At 48.7% G+C, this 19,653-nt stretch overlaps 1 protein-coding gene across 3 annotated transcripts in view; it reads right to left on the bottom strand.

Moving 5' to 3' along the window:
- Positions 1-336: 336 nt before the first annotated feature.
- CACNB3 (calcium voltage-gated channel auxiliary subunit beta 3) overlaps positions 337-19,653 on the bottom strand; it is a 40,476-nt gene continuing 21,159 nt past the window's right edge. For all 3 annotated transcript variants that reach the window (XM_081900752.1, XM_081900751.1, XM_081900750.1), the window contains exons 3-13: positions 18,240-18,362; positions 16,580-16,695; positions 15,434-15,486; positions 12,257-12,276; positions 11,186-11,266; positions 10,893-10,951; positions 10,670-10,779; positions 7,958-8,109; positions 6,307-6,402; positions 5,514-5,672; positions 337-4,687 (exon numbers count right to left, since the gene is read on the bottom strand). In XM_081900752.1, coding sequence (XP_081756878.1) covers positions 4,373-4,687; positions 5,514-5,672; positions 6,307-6,402; positions 7,958-8,109; positions 10,670-10,779; positions 10,893-10,951; positions 11,186-11,266; positions 12,257-12,276; positions 15,434-15,486; positions 16,580-16,695; positions 18,240-18,362 — 1,284 coding nt within the window. In that variant the 3' untranslated portion in view covers positions 337-4,372. The remainder of the gene's footprint in view (positions 4,688-5,513; positions 5,673-6,306; positions 6,403-7,957; positions 8,110-10,669; positions 10,780-10,892; positions 10,952-11,185; positions 11,267-12,256; positions 12,277-15,433; positions 15,487-16,579; positions 16,696-18,239; positions 18,363-19,653) is intronic.

The raw sequence follows: 19,653 nt of genomic DNA on the forward strand, positions 1-19,653 counted from the left end.
ATTTCCACCAGGAATTGTGATAATGCAGAGATGAAGACATTTATGGTAGAAAGCTGCAGTACTGAGTTCACTAACTACGGAGTCTGGTTCATTGAAAGCAGGAAGGCCTGTCTTACGGATGCTTAGGACTGTACCACATGGACTTTGAGGACAGTGTGTTATTGGACCATCTTTGTTCTCTGGGACTGGGTAGCCACTTCCACAGCTTCATTTGCTAATCTGCAGACTGAATTCTTCAAATGTGCTCTTTAAAAGAGTCCCCACAGCAGGTGCTGGAGTGCAGAGTCCTGAGTGTGTGCATGGGGGGCTTGCAGGGGTGGGTAGGAGAGAAGGTACTTCATGTGATAGTTTATTGTGAGGGGAACTAAATGCTTACACAAATTCCCCTTTTGCTCCTGGTATACATCTCTGAAAACCAGGACACACATACATTGGAAGCAAAAGTGACATGCAGCCATTCACATACCTTGTTTTGCTTGTTGGAGTATTAACACCTGAAATGCGAAAGGACTCTTGATATGCAGACTCAAACCTTCCTTTTGGCTAAAGTGCCCTTTGTGCTGTGCTTCAGGTAGTGCTGACGGAGGGCAGGGTGTATGCTGCTGAATTGGTAGGCTTCAATTTAAGGCTCGGTGGGAAATGCACATTGAATTATCAGCACACGTGTCAAATGTCAACGGCCTCCCTCACCTGCCCAGCTTTTTCACAAGTGACCATCGCTTAATGTGTGTGTGTGCCCTTGTCAAGTCCAGCTACAGCCAACTGAACTTCTATGGGCTGCAGCTAAGCTCTTGAGATTTTCCATTTGATTTATGTGTTTTTCAATACCACATTAACTGCCATAGATTCCCTTAAGGAATCCTTAGGAACGCTGGTTTTGTGTGGCACAGCAGAGAGCCTTAGTTCCAGGGAGAGGAACACTTTTTGTCCTGAGAGCCACATGCACTTCTGTGCAGGCTTCCTGGGCAGCGTGTTGGTGGTGGATGGTGGGGCTGAAGTAAAAAATGTGTGGAGCAACAGATGCAACTTTTCCCCTTGTATGGCAGGCTATGTTCCTGCTCCACAAAAACCAACAGGTGTGTCTCTATTCAGGCAAGCGAGTGGCATCGTTGCAATTCAAAGACACATTCCAGTCTGGCAATGTCCAGCCTGGCAAAAGCAACTCGGGCTGGGTGCCTAGGGAGAGTCCTGAGGCCTGTGAAAGGCTTGCATTTGCCTCCTGGGTCTGAGGTTTCCCCCAACCCTCTCCTGTCCTAGGCTCTGCCTCAAATGCCTAAACAATGCAGCAAAGAGCTGTTAAGCCTCTTTGAAGGTTTTTGCAAGAAGTATCGCGTTTGTGAGTCAACACTGAACACACCTAACCCAGTTCACAGCAGGTCCTACCCACATTGCCTTTAAGAGTGCATAAACCATACAAAACATATTAATTTCTGCTCACTGATTACCCACTGAGCATCACTGTTCTTTACCCGTCATATTCCATTTAAAAAAAGACAAACCAGCCTTGTTTTATAAACAGCAAACGCTTGTTGTTTCAAACCGCTTACAAGTTGTCAGGGAAATAAGTGCTCTCTACAAAAGAATAGTAACAAAGCTCTTGCCATGGCCGACTGACCGGCAATTGCAGGGACAGAACCCGGATATCCCTGGCCCCTGGAGCCGCCTCAGTTCCTCCGGCCAGCCCAGGGCGTAGGACACACACTCAACAACTCCTGATGGTAGCATGCAGTATTTACAGGCTAATTTCTGATAGGTGTGTACGTGGTTTTAAAGGCAGGGAGCTGCCATCCACTGCCCAGTGAAGTGCTGGAGGAGGCTGGAGCAAGGGGAGGCGGGAGGACTGAAGGCAGGTCAGCTGGGCCTTTGGGGTAGGAAGGGGGCTTGTGCATGAGATAGGAAGCAGGAAATGGTGGGATGGGGTTGGCTCTAGCCCTATGCCTCCCTCCTCAAAACAGAATCTGTGAGTGATGCAGGTGGGCATCACTGCCAAGCAGTAATGCTGGCTGGTACTCGCCCACCCCTCCCAGACAGACTATGGAAGATCAAGGCCTCATGCAATTATAGCAGAGAACTCCAGGGAGGCTGAAGAAGAAGAATAAAAAAATTATCACATTGTGGCTTTACAACTGATTGTTATCCCACCAGCTCCTCGACAGAGGAGGGGTGGATGTGCACTGAAAGGAGACGGAGAGTCTCTGTGAGGGGAAGAGGGGGTCCAATGCAAGCAGACGCCTGGACTGTGGCTCTAAGGAGATGCATTGCTCGTTTGTTACAGGTTTCTCTTCTCTGCCAGGGAAAAAGTTGAATATTATATCCCCTGGTCTCCGGAGGCTGCAACTTTTTCAACAATGGAAGGGTGGAAAGGAGTGCTTCATCTTTTCTCCATTGCCTGTTCCCTACTCAAAATTGTACTCTCCTCCCACCTAAAACATGCTTCCTCCACCTGCCCCCCCTCCACCCATCTCCTGTGGATCTGGAACCCCCATCACTGGAAAAGCAGCTGGGAGAGCATTTTTAGTGCAGCCAATTTGCAAATGTTTGCGCAAACCTGCTGTTCCCTATCCAAAATCATACACTCCCAAATCTGCTTTAAATATATATATCTGAAGTGCAGTAGGATTGCAACTTGCACACATTTAACTTGGACGATTGCAGCTTTATGCGCTTGGCAGCTGGCCAGCTGATATCGTACAAATTAAACGCACAAAAGGCAGAAAATGCTTTTAAGCTCTCAGACTTTCTCATTGGGTTCTGAGAAGGTCTTGTGAGATCCTGGACAGCCCCACAAGATCTCGCACCGTCTCCTGAAGGTAAAATTGCTTGCGTGATGGCGTTTCCAGGGGGTTGTTTTGACACAATTTCGGCTTTATGTGCTACCCCCTGGAAATTAACCCGTGTGCAAGACATGATTTTACTATATCAGGACTTTATTACACATGTTTGTGTAAAATGTGCAGTTTACCTCTCAGGTTCCTAGGAATTAGGAGGGCTGCCACTTCACAGAAGCCAAACTGGGAGAAAAGAAGAGGAAGGAATTTGGGGCAGTTCTTATGGTTACTTTGGAGCACGACTTTGCTCATAGTGGCATCAAATCTCATGGTGCTCACAGGAGCAATGTCAGGCAAAGGCCATGTAGGGCTCTCCTATTGGTCTTAGCCACGCCTGTGAGTGATGATGCTGGAAAAAACAAGCATCCCCCCTTTTCAGGAGAATATCTCCAGGTGGAAAAGCCGCTGTGGGGTGGCCTCTATGACTGCATGTGGATGCTGTCTGACATTTCACAACCCATCATTCACCTCTTGGATTATGCCACATTTTTCCACTGCCATGAATGGAAGGGGAGAAAAAGATGGAAGAACTGTTTCTAGACTGCTACTTTAAGCTACAGGTAAGGGAATCACATTGTTGAATACATATATCTCCCTGCATACAGAAACTAAACATGAAGAAGAAGCATCATAATCTAGCCTTCTCCACACTAATTTTCTATATCAGGGAAATTCCTTTCCAATATGTTTAACTATGCAATTCTTCTACCCCTGCAACTTGAAGTGGTTCAGCCCAGGGGGCAGTTAGACACCCCCCCCCCACTGCTGCATATGGCTGTGTGTGATGCATCAAAGCACCTGCACAGTCGCCAATGCCACAAAGCTCAGGTGTCATGACTTCACCCACTGCAACGGCAAATCTGAAAATCTACTCGCAGACCACACCCATTCCCACAGCAGACATTTGCATTCCTCAGCAACCCCAATCATATTACTTCTGAACTGGCCTACAGCAAAGCATGAGAACGACGCCCAAGTCCTTTCAGCAAAATCCCACAATCTTGTCTTTCTGCTTGTAATCCATCTACTCCATCTTACCAGGAAAACCGATCCTGGTGTTGCTCCCTGCTAAGCCTCCTTTGTCCTAACAGTAGCCCTGCTCACCTGGAGTCAGAAAAAATAGAATCACAGCCCTTTCTCCACCCCCTTTTGTGTGCACACACACGCAATTGCCTCTCTCCTAGAGATGCCCGAAGCCCAAATCTCTCCCCCAAAAACAATGGATCTGGGATGAGAAGCTACCAATGGAATTTACCCTGCAAGGACATTATTGTGGCCCTCATTAACCCAAAGCAGAGGTGAGCGAGAGATTCCACCCGTCCTGGGTGTAGGAATCAGGCAGCTGTGGCTGTGTCTGGGGTTCCATGGATAGCACCTGTATACCAGGGCAGGACCTGTATACTGTGGGGCTGAGCTGGGAGGGGAGGAAGAGAGGAAGGCTTAATACCAGGCAATTGACGTGACTCGGGAGGAGAAGGAGGCCCTATCCCGTTTCCCTGGCTGCCCGGCCCAGGGAGGGTCGGGAGGTGCCCGGCCAGGAGGCCTCAGTAGCTGTCCTTAGCCCAGGGCCGGTTGCGCTGCCAGTTCCTCTCGTTGTGGTTGTGCTCTGTCTCGCGCTCCAGGAGGCGGTCCTGGGAGTCGTGGCCGTTGGTGCTGTGGAGGCCGCTGTTGTGGTTGCGGTGAGGCTGGTACAGGTCAGTGTAGGCATCCGAGTATTCTTCCTCCAGGTGCCGGGAGCTGCGCTGAGAGGCCGCCGTCCAAGTCTTGCGGGAGGCATCGCTCGCCTCGTCCGACTGCATCAGGCTGTCATGCTCCACCGGGGAGCGTTCGTTGCCGCGCTCGCCCAGCGAGGCCTGGTTCTGGAGTGGGGAACCATAAAGCGGGTCACAAAAATCACCCAAGGACACAGCGCCGTCTGGGGGCGCATAGCGCATCTGGGCAGGGCCCATGAGACAGTTACAGTCACTCACACTTAAATCCCATTGAAACATTTCAAACTAAAGAAGATTGGAAGAAGTTTAAAGGCTATCTACAGAAACATTGCAAAATTAAGGAATGTTAGAAGGATGCTGGAATGAAGTAATGTGGTTTTAGCAGTAATGTTATAAAGGAGTATGTAAAAACGGGCTGTCAACAGGTGAGAATGTAAAATCATAACATATTAAGATAAATGATTAAGATAAAAACAAAGATGGAAAGGATTTGCTGAATTAACTAATTGAACTAGAATACAAAAAAAGGAGGTGTGAGGAGGTCAAGGAAATAAGTAAATGAAAGATAAGCTATGGAAAAATTGATTTGTTTTTAACTTTTTTATTTTCCAGTTTTTTGTAATTTTTTCTTTTATTATTTATGTTTGTAATTTTTTGAAATGTTAATAAATATTACTTTTTAAAAAAAGAAGAAACATTTCAAACTAAAAATGGCAATCTTGAGCCAACGTAACAGGAAGCAATTCCCACTGGGTATGGAATTGTGTTGAATCTCGCACAGCTAGTTCCAGTGGCACTTAAGGGTGACTTATTTTATTTGGCCTGCTATAAGGTTGAGGCTTCTGCACTAACCCTTCCCCTCTCAGCAATTTTTCCCATCAGAATCAACAGTCAGAGATTATGGGACTTGCAGTCCCAACACCCGGAGGACCACAGCTCCCCGCCCCTGCCCCAATTGTTAGGTTATTTGTACCTGCAGGCCTGGAATGGCAGTCGAAGGTGTGGTGAGGTTTTGGCCGCCGGCAGCATGCGCAGGATGGTGAGTTGCCCGCCAGTATACTTCCAGGTAGTCTGCCAGGTGTTCACAAGCATCCTCCAGCTGGTTCTCGTCCAGGATCACATCAAATAGTTCCTTGGGGGAAAGGGATAAGGCGCAAGGGTGAAAAGAGGGAGAGAAAGGGATCAGTTCCTCAGAGACCCAGGCACAGAGGGTAGAATATGAGGCTTGTAGTGTTGGGTGGAGAACGTAAGCAAGTACCGGGCGGCCTGGCATGGTGTATAGCAAGGGCACAGAAGTGCCACCTTCAGCTCCAACCTTTAAATGTTCTCCCCCAAATTTGAGGATGGTGGACTGCAATCTTAAGATTGTCTGTTAAATGAGGCGGGAGCACTTCTTAATTTCTAGATGAAAAAGCTCTGCAAAGGAATCTCTGCCACTTGTCCTGGAAGGATGTTCCTGAATTCTAAACACATAAGGCCAGATTCAGGTTGCTCAGGGGCGTGGGAAAGGCGCTCTGCACATGCTCAAAGGCACGTTTTCCCATATGAGATGACTTCACATCAGTTTCTTAAAAGACAGAGTGTGGCCATCGATGGCGAAAGCACTTGCCTGGGGTTCCTTCTGCCATTAAGAGCAGAACCAGGAGATGCCGAGTGGAGGAAGTCAAGTTACAGGAGGCACAGAAGGAAAGTGAAGAGCCAGACAGAGCCCAGGGCAAGACAGAGGCATGTCACACGGAGAGAGACAGACAGACAGACAGACTCACCGGAGGACACTGTACAAGCTTGTCAGCTGCCATCATCTGCACGTTGAGATGCTTCACTTGTGACTTCCCTCTGGACTTGATAAGCCTCTGCAGCACCTTCCAAAAAAATATAAAATTAGAAGAGGACACAGCTACAGAGCTGGAAGTCTCCCAGCAGGCCACCTAAAGCGGGCGGGAGGGGTGCATTGGCTTAGATGACTGAGCTGTGAAGCAGAATTTACTATGAAACTATCACATGGTCTCTCTCTCAGCCTCCTCCCTCCACCTCTGCAGCTCCTAAAACTTATGAAGCCACTGACCAGCAGAACCATGGGGCTAGAAGAGGCAGCAGGGAAGCCCAGGCTTTCAGACAGGGAGATGCGTGGAATTGAACAGGAACCTTCTGCATGCAGAGCAGCTGCTCTCCCACTGAGCTGTGACACTTCCTATAATCCTAAATGGTTTATGGGAGTACCATTAATCCCACACACTCTCATGGGAAGACTGCATGCTACATGGGTCACCTGACACTGACATTTTCAATGGGAAAGTTCCCGCTGTTGCCACGGCCACCCAACAACTGAACCTCATAAGGGGGGAAAACGGAAACACCAGAAAATCCAAGCACACATTTCCCATGTACTATTGCTGCCGTCCCTCACAGCACGAAGCTCGACCTGGGCAACCAGCTTGGTTAAAGAGAAGACCTTCTGTGTATAGTAAAGGTAAAAGGGTTGTGCGCCGGTGTGGAAAGTGAGCCAACCTTGTGTTTTTCTTTGGCCCAGCAGCTGGAATTAGAGTGGCCAGGTCTTCACTCAGAGACCTCCCCTGTATCTTCGAATATCCAGAGTAAGAGAGCAGCAACTTTCTCTCCTCACCTGCCACCAGGAGTGGACTTTGGTAATATGGCGTCCTGTGTGAGGAGAAAATGTGGTGCCCCCACCTCAAGTTTCTTATTTTCACAATAATTCCTTTTGGTACTCTGAGTAGGTACCAGTATTATAAATATAGGTATATTAATGATGATGATAATAATTTTGCACCCCTCCGTTCAACACTCTGTGTGGGGGAACCAGCCACACAGCCTTAAATCAAGTGCTGCTGCTACTTCACTGCCCGGTTCCCCCGCTGGCACCTGTTGGGCAGCACACCTGGATTCCTTCTCAACAACATGCAGAGTCAGAGTTGGGGTTGCAATCTGGCTGCTGTCCTAGCGGAAACGAAACCCTGAGCTGAAATGCTAACTTTGCAAATTGGGGCTTTCAGGGAGGGGGTATATATAACTCTTTTGGTAAGGTTTTAAAACAGGACTGTGGGACCTGCTGCCCTCCAAACATTGCTGGACTTCAGCTCCCATCCAGCATGCCCAATAGTCAGGGATGGGGGGAGCTTAATATTTGACATCTGGGGGGCCCTAAGCTCCTATCCCTGTTCTGAACATGGTCCTGCCCATTCAGGAAAATGTGGGGTGGGCATAAATTAAACTAAGCAGAAACCAGCTTACCTAGTGAGCTGGGGAACAGCCTAGAGACGGGAAGAATCCATCTCCCACTGCAAAACTAGGGGATAGCAGAAAACACAGCTGGGAGAGCTGAAAGGGGCTTCAGAAAAACAGAGAATGATTCAGAGGAATCCCCTTTGTCTCCGAGGAGCCTTTTCCTCCCCTGCTTACCTTTGGGGAAGAGACCTTGACGTAGACGATGATTGGGGCCAGCGAAGTTTTGGCCAGTTGTGCTGGGTGGTTGATGGTGTCGGCATCCAACACAACCAGTTGCAGCGACTTGGCCAGTTCAAAAATTCGCTCGATCTCGCTCTGGACTTCAGCTGTGAAGGAAGCAGAAGGACAGTTGGCTGGACGCCCCTTTGAATAGGTAGGGAAGAAGGCTCTGTCTGCCTCCTGCCTCAGGCATCTCTCTGGCATCCACACACACTTGCCTCCCTTGAGTCTCACCTCCGCAGCTCCTCACCACCTTTGAAACTACAGTTTTTACTCTAGGCTGGAAGAACTACTTATGGTACGCTTCCTTCTTCTTTCTAAAAGGATTTATAATTGCCTGTTCAGGTCTCTAGACCCTAAGTGTCTGGGATGTAGCACTGGTGAAAGTTTCAGTTAGGATAGCAGGATGGCAGGCTAGGTTCAGAGGACACAGCTCTGTCCTCTCATCATTTGGGCATTGTCACAGCAGTATCTACTGCCTCAGCCAGCTTCCTCACTCTGTCCAATGGCAGGGCCCTTCTCTGGGTGCCGCGCAGGGACAGGAGCTTGTGGCCCTCCAGATGATGGGAGTCAATCACATGTAGTCCCATTAAACTCAGCAGGACAAAGCTTCTGAGTAGACAAGTATAGGACTGCCCTGTAAGGGACAGGGGGCTACACTCCGGAACTTCCTTATTTCAAATCCTCCAATTTGCCAAGGACTAATCAGGTGACATTGGGAAGGTTTGCTACTTTCTCACAGCCTTTATCTGCAATTCTATAGACCTATCCTACAGGGGTTTTACAAGGATTACAAGGTAACACATCTGAAGTGTTTTGGGCATTTGAAAGCACTATATAAATGCATGCTTCATTCATTATTATATTGTCCCACTATTGCTTCTAATCAAGCAAATTGTGCAGGTTTTTTTTTATGCCATACAATGCCCTGCAAAACCTGTTTTCCAGAAGTGAAAATGAGATAAATAACTATCCCACTTAGAAACCAGTTTCTAAATGAATAATTGTCCCTTTTCAGACTTGGTGGGTCTTTGAGATTATTATTACCCTTCCCCGTAAGCTTGGGAAATGAGCAAGAACCCATTCTGAAAATGCTGTGAGAGGTATATAAATAACAGCAGTGTGTTGCCTCCTGCAGGAAGCGGTGAAATGCAAGACACAGGGTACATTCAAGGAGAATGAGGAGGCTGCTTCAGGTGAACTGACAGGATCCAGTTTTATAGTACAATGTCAACATAAGGAGGGGAAAAACACCTTTAATTCTGCTAATGTTACTCATTTTTACAGGGTGACACTGAGATGCAGCCACATGACGCTTTCGCGCTGTGTCTGCATTCTGCGCAAGCACATTCCCACATGTGCAACTGTAACTGCACAGATATCGTGCAAGAAAACAGCATTAGGGCACTTCACAGATAATCTAGCTCAGTGCCATCTGCATTGACTGGCAGTGGCTCTCCAGGGTTTCAGACAAGCAGATACCATATTTTTCGCTCTATAGGATGCACCTTTCCCCCTCCAAAAATGAAGGGGAAATGTGTGTGCGTCCTATGGAGCGAATGCAGGCTCCTTGGCTTCAGCGATAGCACCACGAAGCCCCCAAAGCGCAGAGGGAGAGCTCCCCCCGCACTCCAGAGGCTTAGCGTTGCTTTCGCTGAAGCCGCTTGAAGCCCCCGGAGTGCAGGGAACTCCCACTGTGCTCCGGGGGCTTCAGGCAGCTATCCGCAAGCCTTCGGAGCGCAGCAGGAGTTCCCGCCGTGCTTCGAAGGCTTGCAGATAGCCGCCTGAAGCCTGGAGAGTAAGAGGGGTCAGTGCACACCGATCGCTCTTCCTCTCCAGGCTTCGCTTCGCTGGAGAGGCGCTGCACAGTTTTCCCTCTCTGCGCAGCGCCCCTTCAGCGAAGCGGAAGGGAAAATGTAAGGGGCTCCATTTCTCCTGCCGCTTCACTGAAGGGGCGCTGAGCAGAGGGGGGGGATTTTTTTTTCCTGTTCTCCCCCTCCTATGGTCCGGTGCATCCTATAGAGCGAAAAATATGGTAATTCTTAGCCTCACCTGGAGATGCCAGGGGTTGATGCCTGGAGCCTTCTGTGTGCAAAGCAGAGGTTCTCCCACTGAGCTGCAGCCTGTTCCCAGTAGGGATGCATAGAAGGTCTGGTCTCTGCCCAGGAGATTTTAAAACTGTGTTTCCCCTGTTGTGCTCAGACGAGCAATGAGAGCATGACAGCGACATATACACAAACCAAAATGATCTCTCTCCCCCGCCCCCAAGTTTTAAAGTTAATAGTTTCTGCAGGCATTTCTGAATCCTTGAAGAGAGAAGCCTGTATGCTTTCAGAGAGCTTGCACCCAGGGCCTTCTGTGGATTGCGGCCTTTCAAAGCAGGACCCTGAAATCTACTGATGGGTGAGCAGAAAGAAAGAGCAGGAGGTGGCTGTGAAGGAAACAGTGCTGTGAATTCTGCTTAGAAACTTGCACAATTTGCATCCAAGAGTGTCGCTTGAGACCTACCCACACCAAGAGGAAAATCTAGACGACCTTTCTCCCTGGCACACTCATTTTCTATAAGCAGGGAATCTGGGATGCAAGACCAAGGAACGCCATGGCTATGCCAGACAAGCTGCTCGCCTGCCAACTCCCGTTGCCCTTGTGGGACCTGCTGGGACTCACCGATACTGGACCGGGTTGTGGATCGCTCAATGATGGCCCGCTTGCCTGGGTTGTTCAGCACTGAGCGCTTGGCCAGTGACAAGTCAGCTGTGACCCGTGTGATGGAGATTCTGAAAGACAGGATGACAGGCGACAAGACCATTACCCAACACTCGCTAGCGGCACAGGAACCAGGCAACAGGTGGGGGTCGAAATTGCTCTTCATTTCAGAATAGTGCCTTACCTGCCATCGAATCTGTGCTTGAGAAAGTCAAAGAGAGCTTTCTGCATCATGTCTGTCACCTGAAAAGAAAGGACAGAGGGCAAGAGGGCAGCGGTGCTGGTCAAATGACTACCACAGCCAGGAATTTTTGTGTGACATGGGAGCTATTTTGTGCTGGTACCCGCAGCACTTTTAGGAATATACGAGTACTGGCAGCTCGTCTTCCCCCCGCCCCTACCAAAAATGCACTGGCTACAGCCATATTTCAGAATGTGGGTTTGGGGCAGAGTTTTGTCCCTTCCACGTTCCCATACCTCATATCCTTTCAGGGATGGCCCCACCAGCACCACCGGCCTCATGGAGGGCACGACATCGTAAGGTGGGATGTGCTCTGTCTGTAAAAAGGAGGGTGTGTCACAAAACGGCTTTTCCCTTCCTCTGCAGCCCAGAAAGTAGGAGAAAGGAGAGCAGGAATGACAAAGTGGGGGCTCTCTCCATTTCAACCGGAAACGCATATACGCAATCCCAATGGATGGTGAGGTATCAGATACGACCCCTATATCCCTTTTGCTTTGCTACAATATCATATCAGTATCAACACGCTACGAACTCCTTGCGACAGGAAATGGCCTCACCTGCTCAGCCCCAGCTCCTCTTCTCTGCCCTACACTGCCACCTCCTACTGCACCCACAGCAGCCACCCAAACTGATACATGTGGGCATTTCTCTGGGTGGCAGGGAGTAAAACACCGAAAGGGGAGAGCAAGCTAGTTTCTCACCAAAAAATGGGAAGAATAGAACCTGTACTCCCCCCCCCACTCTCTCCCTCTTTTAAATGAAAGCTGGGAATCAAGGAATTATGGCTAAACTAGGGACAGCAATTGTCCCCCCCTTTCTGTGGACACCCGGGCCACCAGCCTTCCCCTCCTCTCATATTTTTATGCTGAGCATGGGGAGGAAGCCCAGTCAAAACCGATTAAAAAGCCTGCTGCCTTTGTATCCTGGTCTACATGGGGCAAAATGCCCCCCAGCGCACATTGAGGTGGCCCTGTAAGGGGGGAAGACCCCCATCACTGCAGGCTGCTCCAGCCAAAGGCAGCAGGTATGTGCAAAGCACATTGGAAGCACATTCCGTGGGAGGCCCTCAAAGAATTCTGGGCACTGTAATTTGTTGAGGATTGCTGGGAATTGTAACTCAGAGGTAAACTACAGTGCCCAGAATTCTCTGAGGGGGGAAATGTGTTTTGAATGTGGTTTAGAGGCATACTGGAAATGCAGCCTTGGACAGGACGGCCTCATAGTTCACCCCATCCTCCGCTTGTAGGACTGGCTAGCAGGGAAAAGACACAGCACAGAAGAGGGTCATCCCAGCATTGAATCCTTACCTGCTTTTGCTTCTGTTTGGCTTGTTGGGGGAAAAAGAAAATACGGGGTTGTCAACAGTGAAGTATCAGCAAATGAACAAGACTACAAGGAGGACAAGGGGCCCTGCAGTTTAAGAGCTTTAATCCCTTGGGAGTTGGAATTGGGGTGGGGGGTGGCTGCCTTCCTGTTACCCCTTCTCCCTGGCCTCACTCTCGCAAGGCATCTCTGGCCTCACTGTTGTGGCGCCGGTTGTGCAACCCTAAAACAACCTCTGATTTGCCAAATCATGTGACAGGGCAGGCACAAAGTAAGCCTAGGCCAGGCACGGCCAAACTTGTCCCTCCAGCTGTTTGGGGACTACAACTCCCATCATCCTAACAGGACCAGTGGTCAGGGATGATGGGAATTGTAGTCCCAAAACAGCTGGAGGGCCAAGTTTGGCCATCACTGGCCTAGGCCAATTTGTCTTAAAGGGATACATTTGAAGTCAGCAGTGGCTTTTGCACATATGACATTAAAAGCATTTAACATTTGGTGCTTAGGGCATTGCATCCAAATTTTGTGCTAAGGAAAGTGAAATCCAGACAAATGGATGCATTGCTTGAGGAGATTTCACCCCTCCCATATCCAAGAATCTCATGATGATCTTTGCTGATTCTCCAGAGAGGAGGGGGCGGTGTTCTGCTCTCTACTTATTCTGCTCCAGCACCACATCAAAAAGTCAGTCAGTCAGTGTGTTGGAGAGAGAGAGAGACTGAGTGTTAGAGATTGTGGGTATAGATAAGGTTGCTGCTAAGAGCAGCTGCAGACACTCAGTGTAGTGCAGCATTCATTTATGCTTAGAACTCATTAAGCTCTGTATATAGCTGTATAATAGTTGTAGATAGAATAAAGAAGATATTCTACAGAGCTGCTCTCCGAGTCGTTTATACTCTGCTATACTCTGCTATACTCTGCTGTGCGACGACTGTCTTCTTGTGGCAGTGAATCCGGTGCTCACAACTCTAAGCTGTGAGTCCACAACACTTTGACCTGTTCCTGTGCAGAAGGTGGTCTCTGGAAGTGCTACCCAGCTCGCCTAGCCCAGTCGGGGCTGAAGTGCATGAGTCCAGTTGGTGGTACTGGCTCAAGGGCGATGCTGACATTGCTGTGTTTCCCTCTTTGACTGCAATTCTCTGTTCTTTCAGCTTCCAGTGTGGTTGGCAACACTATCTATCTTTCCCCGCCTGCACTGAGAATCCGGTGCTCTTGTTTTTCTTAGCTATATTTATTTGTCGCATTTATTCCTCGCTTACTACATGTCTCAAAGCGACTTACAATGATAAAAGCGCACAATAATACAAAAGTCAAAACACACCCAAAAGCTAAAAGAAAATTACGGACTAAAAGAGCCTGTCCTGAAATTGCATAAGGACATCTCCCACTCCACCCTATTAAAAGATAGCACCAGTGCAGGCTAGGGGAATCATCACACTGTATAAGCCCAATTCAAAGCTAAATGTCTGGATGTAGAGGAATTTTATATTTTTTTAATTATTAAATTTGTATACTACCCTTCATCCACAGATCTCAGGGCAGTTCACAACATAAAAATAAAATATAAAAGCAGAAAATGCATGATAAAAACCAGAACAAGAATCAACCAACCAGTAAGTCCCCCTCTTTGCTTGGCACTTAAAAAGCTGATAGTGATGTCGCCTGGTGCATCTCTCTAGGGAGAACATTCTACGGTCAGGGATCCACCACTGAGAAGGACCATTCTCCTGTTGCTCTGAGGGAGGGGGCACACAAATAAGGGCCTAGGCCAGGGGTCAGCAAAAAATTTTAGCCGTGGGTCAGTCCACTGTCCCTCAAACCTTGTGGTGGGCTGTAGAAGCGGCACCGGGGGGTGAGGGATCTGGAAGAAGAGGCGAGGGGGGCAAGTAGTCCTCCTCCCCACCCCCCAACCCCAGCCGCTGCGCTTATCTTCCCAAGGGCTGCCACCACCACCACCATTGCCGCTACTTCTCGGGGGTAGGCAGAAGGAGCTTGTCTGCTCAGCTCTCTGGCCCACAGGAGCACCAGAGCAGCGGCGGAGGGGAGATGAGTGGCGCGAAAGGGCTGGCTCTGGAGAGGGGCTGCTTAAAATGGCGCTCAGCCAGCTCAGCCCAGCTCCCTTCCTCCTCTAGGCAGGGCAGGGAGAAGCCAGGAGGAGGGAGGGAGGGTATGTGTGTGTGAAGGAGAGGGGGCGGGAAGGAATGGCGCTGGGGGGGGGGGAAATGGTGCAGCCCGAACAAACAGAATCCCCATGCCGATCCACGGACAGTCCATGGGCCGGATCCTGAAGGCAATTAGGCCTGATCTGGCCCCTGGGCCTTAGTTTGCCGACCCCTGGCCTAGGCTGACAAATGCAAGGTCTGCGTGGGTTCAGGCAGAGAAAGGCAGTTCTTCCCTTTTGGCCCTGCCTGTCTAACCACCCCTCCAGCAAGATCTTTTTGGTCTCTCTCTGTTTCTCAAGTGAAACTAGCAAGGGGGAGAAAGAGCTGGCATAGGTGAAATGCCTCTTCTACTACAATTCCTTCAAAGAGTGTCTTTGAGCGTATGCAAGGAGCCTTGCCACACGTGAAATTCTCAAGACAATAAAAAAAATCTTTTTTGCTCCAGCAGGTGGTGCAATTTGACACTAGCATCTGGCTTCAGAGCAGTTTATTTTGCCAGAAATTTTACACCTGGCGAGTACCTTCACTTTTTAGTGCCTGCTAAAAACATTCATGTTTAGGCAAGTCTACCCAAATATGTAGAATGCTGATATGTGTTTTAATCTGCTTTTAGCTTATTGCTGATTTTAATTATTTTCTGAATGTTTCAAATACCTGTTTCGAACTGTTTATATTGATAATTTTATTGTTTTGTTCTTTTTGTAAATTTCTTTGAGGGTTTTTTCCCCTTACAAACAAGCAGTATATCAAATTTAAGAAATAAATAAACCAAACCAAACTGGAATTGTTCCAAACAAAAGTGTGGGTGGGTGTTTTTGCTTTGCTTTTCTGTCTGCAAAAACATGCTAAGATTTCACCAGTCATTTTCAAGCGTATCATTGCAGCCGTAAGGGCTAGGATCTTGCTTCTGTGGTTTAATAAAATCTAAGGTTCTCAGGCGGTTGCATTCGGGGCTCCCACAGAAACACAGCAGACACCCAAACCTGTTTAAGGTTTTACCTAGTGACGGGGGAGGCGATCGCCTGTTGCTGATGGCGGGATTACCAGACTGCCTAATTGAGGGAGAAAAGAGAAAGTCAGTGTGGCAACTGGAGAGAAATGGGGAGCTCAAGCTATTGTTCCGAATAGGAAAGCAAAGTCTGGAAGATTCAGCAGCTGCCTAAAGAAAGCACACCCTCCTCCCACAGTCCAGTTTTCTCAATGGAACAAGGGCCAGTGCTGTATACTGAAGGTGGCTCATAGGACCTACCATATTTTTCGTCCCATAGGACGCTCCGTCCCATAGGACGTACCTACTTTTTTGGGGGGGGGAAATAAAGGGGGGAAAAATTCCTTTATTTCCCCCCCCCCCAAAACCAGGTCGGGGAACAGTGGGATGGCGGCGCTGCGCCTCCCCGCTGTCCCCCGAGCTTGTGGGGCTGGCCGATGTCTGCCCGTCGCTAGGGGTGCTCTGCTTCAGGGCGCCACCCGCGCCGGGCGGCAGGCTGCTATCCGTCTGTCCGGCACGCGGGGCGCCCTGCTTCAGGGCGCCCTGCCTGCCGGGCGGCAGGCTGCGGACTCCGGCGCGAAGCACGGGGCATCCTCCGGAGGGCGCCCAGTGCTCCGCGCTGCAAGCTGCCACCCGCAAGCCTTGCGCGCCCGGGGGGAGTTCCCCCCAGTGCGCAAGGCTTGCCGACACCTGCGCGAAGCACGGGGCGTCCTCCAAAGGGCACCCTGTGCTCCGCGCTGCAGGCCGCCACCCGCAAGCCGTGTGCGTCCGGGGGGAGTTCTTCCAGGAGCGCAAGGCTTGCGGAGAGCTTCCTGGAGCCTGGAGAGCGAGAGGTGTCGGTGCGCACCGACGCCTCTCGCTCTCCAGGCTTCAGCAAAAGCCTGCATTCGCCCCATAGGACGCACACACATTTCCCCTTCATTTTTGGAGGGGAAAAAGTGCATCCTATAGGGCGAAAAATACGGTAAGTTAGCATCTCACGTAGCTCTTCATTAATGCTGAACTTAGAAATAGCATCAGTGTCCCTGAACATGTATATTAAAAACCATACACAGTATCACACAGCGGTTTGAGTTTAGCTACCAAAGAAATTAGATTGGGGGGGGGCTGACTGAGCCAGAGTTATGTGCCATCCCACCCACTGAAGGCCCTCTTACCTGGCTTTCTGCTCCTGCTTCAGCCGAATGGCCTCCAGCCGCTGTGGGCTGGGGATGAAAGCGATGTCTCCCCCCTCCTTCACTAGCCGCCCGATCCACCAGTCATTGCTGTATTTCTGTAGAGACATCATGGCAGAGGGTCATGAATTAGACTTAAGTCTTTACAGATCTGTAGGGTCATAGACCCGTTAAAGACACCTTCCTACCATATACAGTGGTACCTCGGGTTAAGAACTTAATTCGTTCTGGAGGTCTGTTCTTAACCTGAAACTGTTCTTAACCTGAAGCACCACTTTAACTAATGGGGCCTCCTGCTGCCGCCGCACCACTGGAGCACAATTTTTGTTCTCATCCTGAAGCAAAGTTCTTAACCCGAGGTAATATTTCTGGGTTAGCAGAGTCTGTAACCTGAAGCATATGTAACCTGAAGCGTATGTAACCCGAGGTAGCAGTATAGAAAAAGAGGGAGGGAATGCGAAGTATCTCTCACTTGTTAAACTACTAATGTAAACAACTGATATATTTTTTACTATTTTGGAATCCTCAAGATAAGTAACAATATGTTAATTTTAAAAAACAAAAAACCAAGCCAACATCTATAAATCTTGCAGTAGCTAAAGATCTGACCCTTCAATACCAGAAGGCTATGACCAGATTTCACGTCACATATCAGACAGAAGAACCACTGGCTGTAGAAATCAGAGAATCAGCAGGATTTACCGTATTTTTCGCTCTATAGGACACACCAGACCACAAGACGCACCTAGTTTTTGGAGGAGGAAAACAAGAAAAAAAATATTCTGAATCCCAGAAGCCAGAACAGCAAGAGGGATCGAAAGCAGCGATCCCACTTGCTGTTCTGGCTTCTGGGATAGCTGCGCAGCCTGCATTCGCTCCATAAGACGCACACACATTTCCCCTTACTTTTTAGGAGGGAAAAAGTGAGTCTTATAGAGCAAAAAATATGGTAATAGATGAGAAGCTAGCACTGTAGAGGACGTGAGGAGCAGATGGAGCTCATTCACCTGGAAAGGCATCTCATCTAGGAGAAGGAAAACTGAAATTAAACCTTCGCTGCCTTGGGGGATATCTCTGGAAGAAGAAGAGTAGTACCCTCCACAAATCCAGAGTGAAGTTTGCTTTCTGTTTGGATATCATTGGGGGGGGGGGGATCCTTGTCATCTGTGCAGCCGAGGACCACCATAACACCACAATATGCACCAGGAAGGTCACTTCGGTGCTATTAATTTCGCCCCCCAGAGGCTCACTCCATTGTCTCCCAAGTCAGATAGATGCCAACAAAAACAGCACTAAATTCAATAATATCCAATCTGGCCCATCTGGTCCAGCACCCTGTTTTCCACAGTGGCCATGTCAACTCTGATTTTGGTGCTAGTACACAATCATCAAGACTCGTAGCCATTATGCTCCACGAATTTGTCAAATTCCTTTTTAAAGCTGTCCAATTTGACAGCCATCACTACATCTTTTGGCAGCAAATTCCATTGTTTATGCGCTGTGTGAATAGTACTGATTTTGTCTGCCCTGAATCTCCCCCGATTCAGCACGTGGCATCGTACCTCCAGGAAAAAGAGGTACTACAATTGCAAGCTGTTGCTGAAAACTCTTCTCCCTATCCCCATCTCCACCCAGGCCCCACCTCTTTGATGTGCAAGAAGTCTTTGGCTTCAAAGTTGATGGCAGAGTCACGCACAGGACATTCCTCATCCAGCGTCCCACAGTAGCTGACATTGGTACGAACAGCAAATGCAACTGGCTTGTTCTGAGGAGGAAAAGAAATCAGAGAGGGAGCCTGTCAGCGCCAGGTCAGATGGGACTTCCCTCTCAAGAACAAATGTGCAGGATCTGTCACTCTCGGGATTATGCCCAGTTCCAAAGGGTAGTTGATGGGCAGTTGATGAGCCAAGGACCATGGAGCCCTCCACTGAGGAAGCTAGACAAGGAAAAGTTCCCCTTAATGAGGTTTGTTAGTTCTCTAGAAAATTCTCTAGACTGAACAAGGTTTGACTTGGCTGTTGGAGTCATCTGAGGAAAGGACTGATGCTCACTCAGTTTGTATATTTCCACACACCTGCTCCTGCTCTCGCTGGTTAGAGAGCCCACTGATGGTCTCTCTTCTTGTAGGTGTTTAAAAGACTTTATATGCAATCCTGGCAACAGCCCTATAAAGTAGAGTCACATGTTGCAGGTGAGGGGAACGTAAGGAGAGGGGGTTGTCTCGTGAGTGTGGGGTGTGAAACACAGAGCAGTCACATACAGCATTCCTAGAGTGGACATGAAAAGAGGGGTGTCTGGACCAGCCAGTAGGAACTTCCTGTTTCCTCCTGGGCTGGGAAACTTCCTCTACATGTGACCAGAGGTGGGCACGACCTCACCTGTGCAGGTAACAAAATAGCACAGGGGATGCAGCCATCTCTCTCTCTGACTCCATTCCTCAAAGAAGCAACATCTCCTTAGCCTGAGATGCCCTCTTGGCTTCCAGACAAGAGAGGACAAAGGAACTATCTCCTTATCGGATAGATTCCACATGTATATATCTTGTAACTTAAGTCTGCCTTCTGGGATCCATCTGTGAACAGAACGTGTGAGTAAACTCTTTTATATTTTTATACAAGACTGTGTCGTATCTATTCCTTTTAAGAGGGAATAAAGGGGAATTACCAGGAAACTTATTTTAGAGGCTGATACAAGCCAGGCAAACCTATCCGCTGTGAAAGTTTAAAAGGGGAATGTTACTCTGCTAAATTGTAGAACTTGTTAACACAAGTTGGGAAGGATATAATCAAACAATATATCCTCTCCTGCCTCCCTGAACATTCCCACAGTGAGTTCATGGCTGCAGCAAGACTTGAACCGAGGGCAACCTATATTGCCATGATATCATACATGTATTACAACTAATGTAATATGGATTATATAGAAAAGTGATTTATGAGGCCAAATCCAGTATTACATTTAACAGTCTTCAGACTCCCATGCTTCCTTTGCGCAAGTGGCAAAAAGAGTTGTGGGAAGCAAATTTGAGCAAGAGAATGGCAGGAGCAGGAAGGCCA

The sequence above is a fragment of the Podarcis melisellensis genome (assembly GCF_964234715.1).
Source record: "Podarcis melisellensis genome assembly, chromosome: 2".
Taxonomy (NCBI): domain Eukaryota; kingdom Metazoa; phylum Chordata; class Lepidosauria; order Squamata; family Lacertidae; genus Podarcis; species Podarcis melisellensis.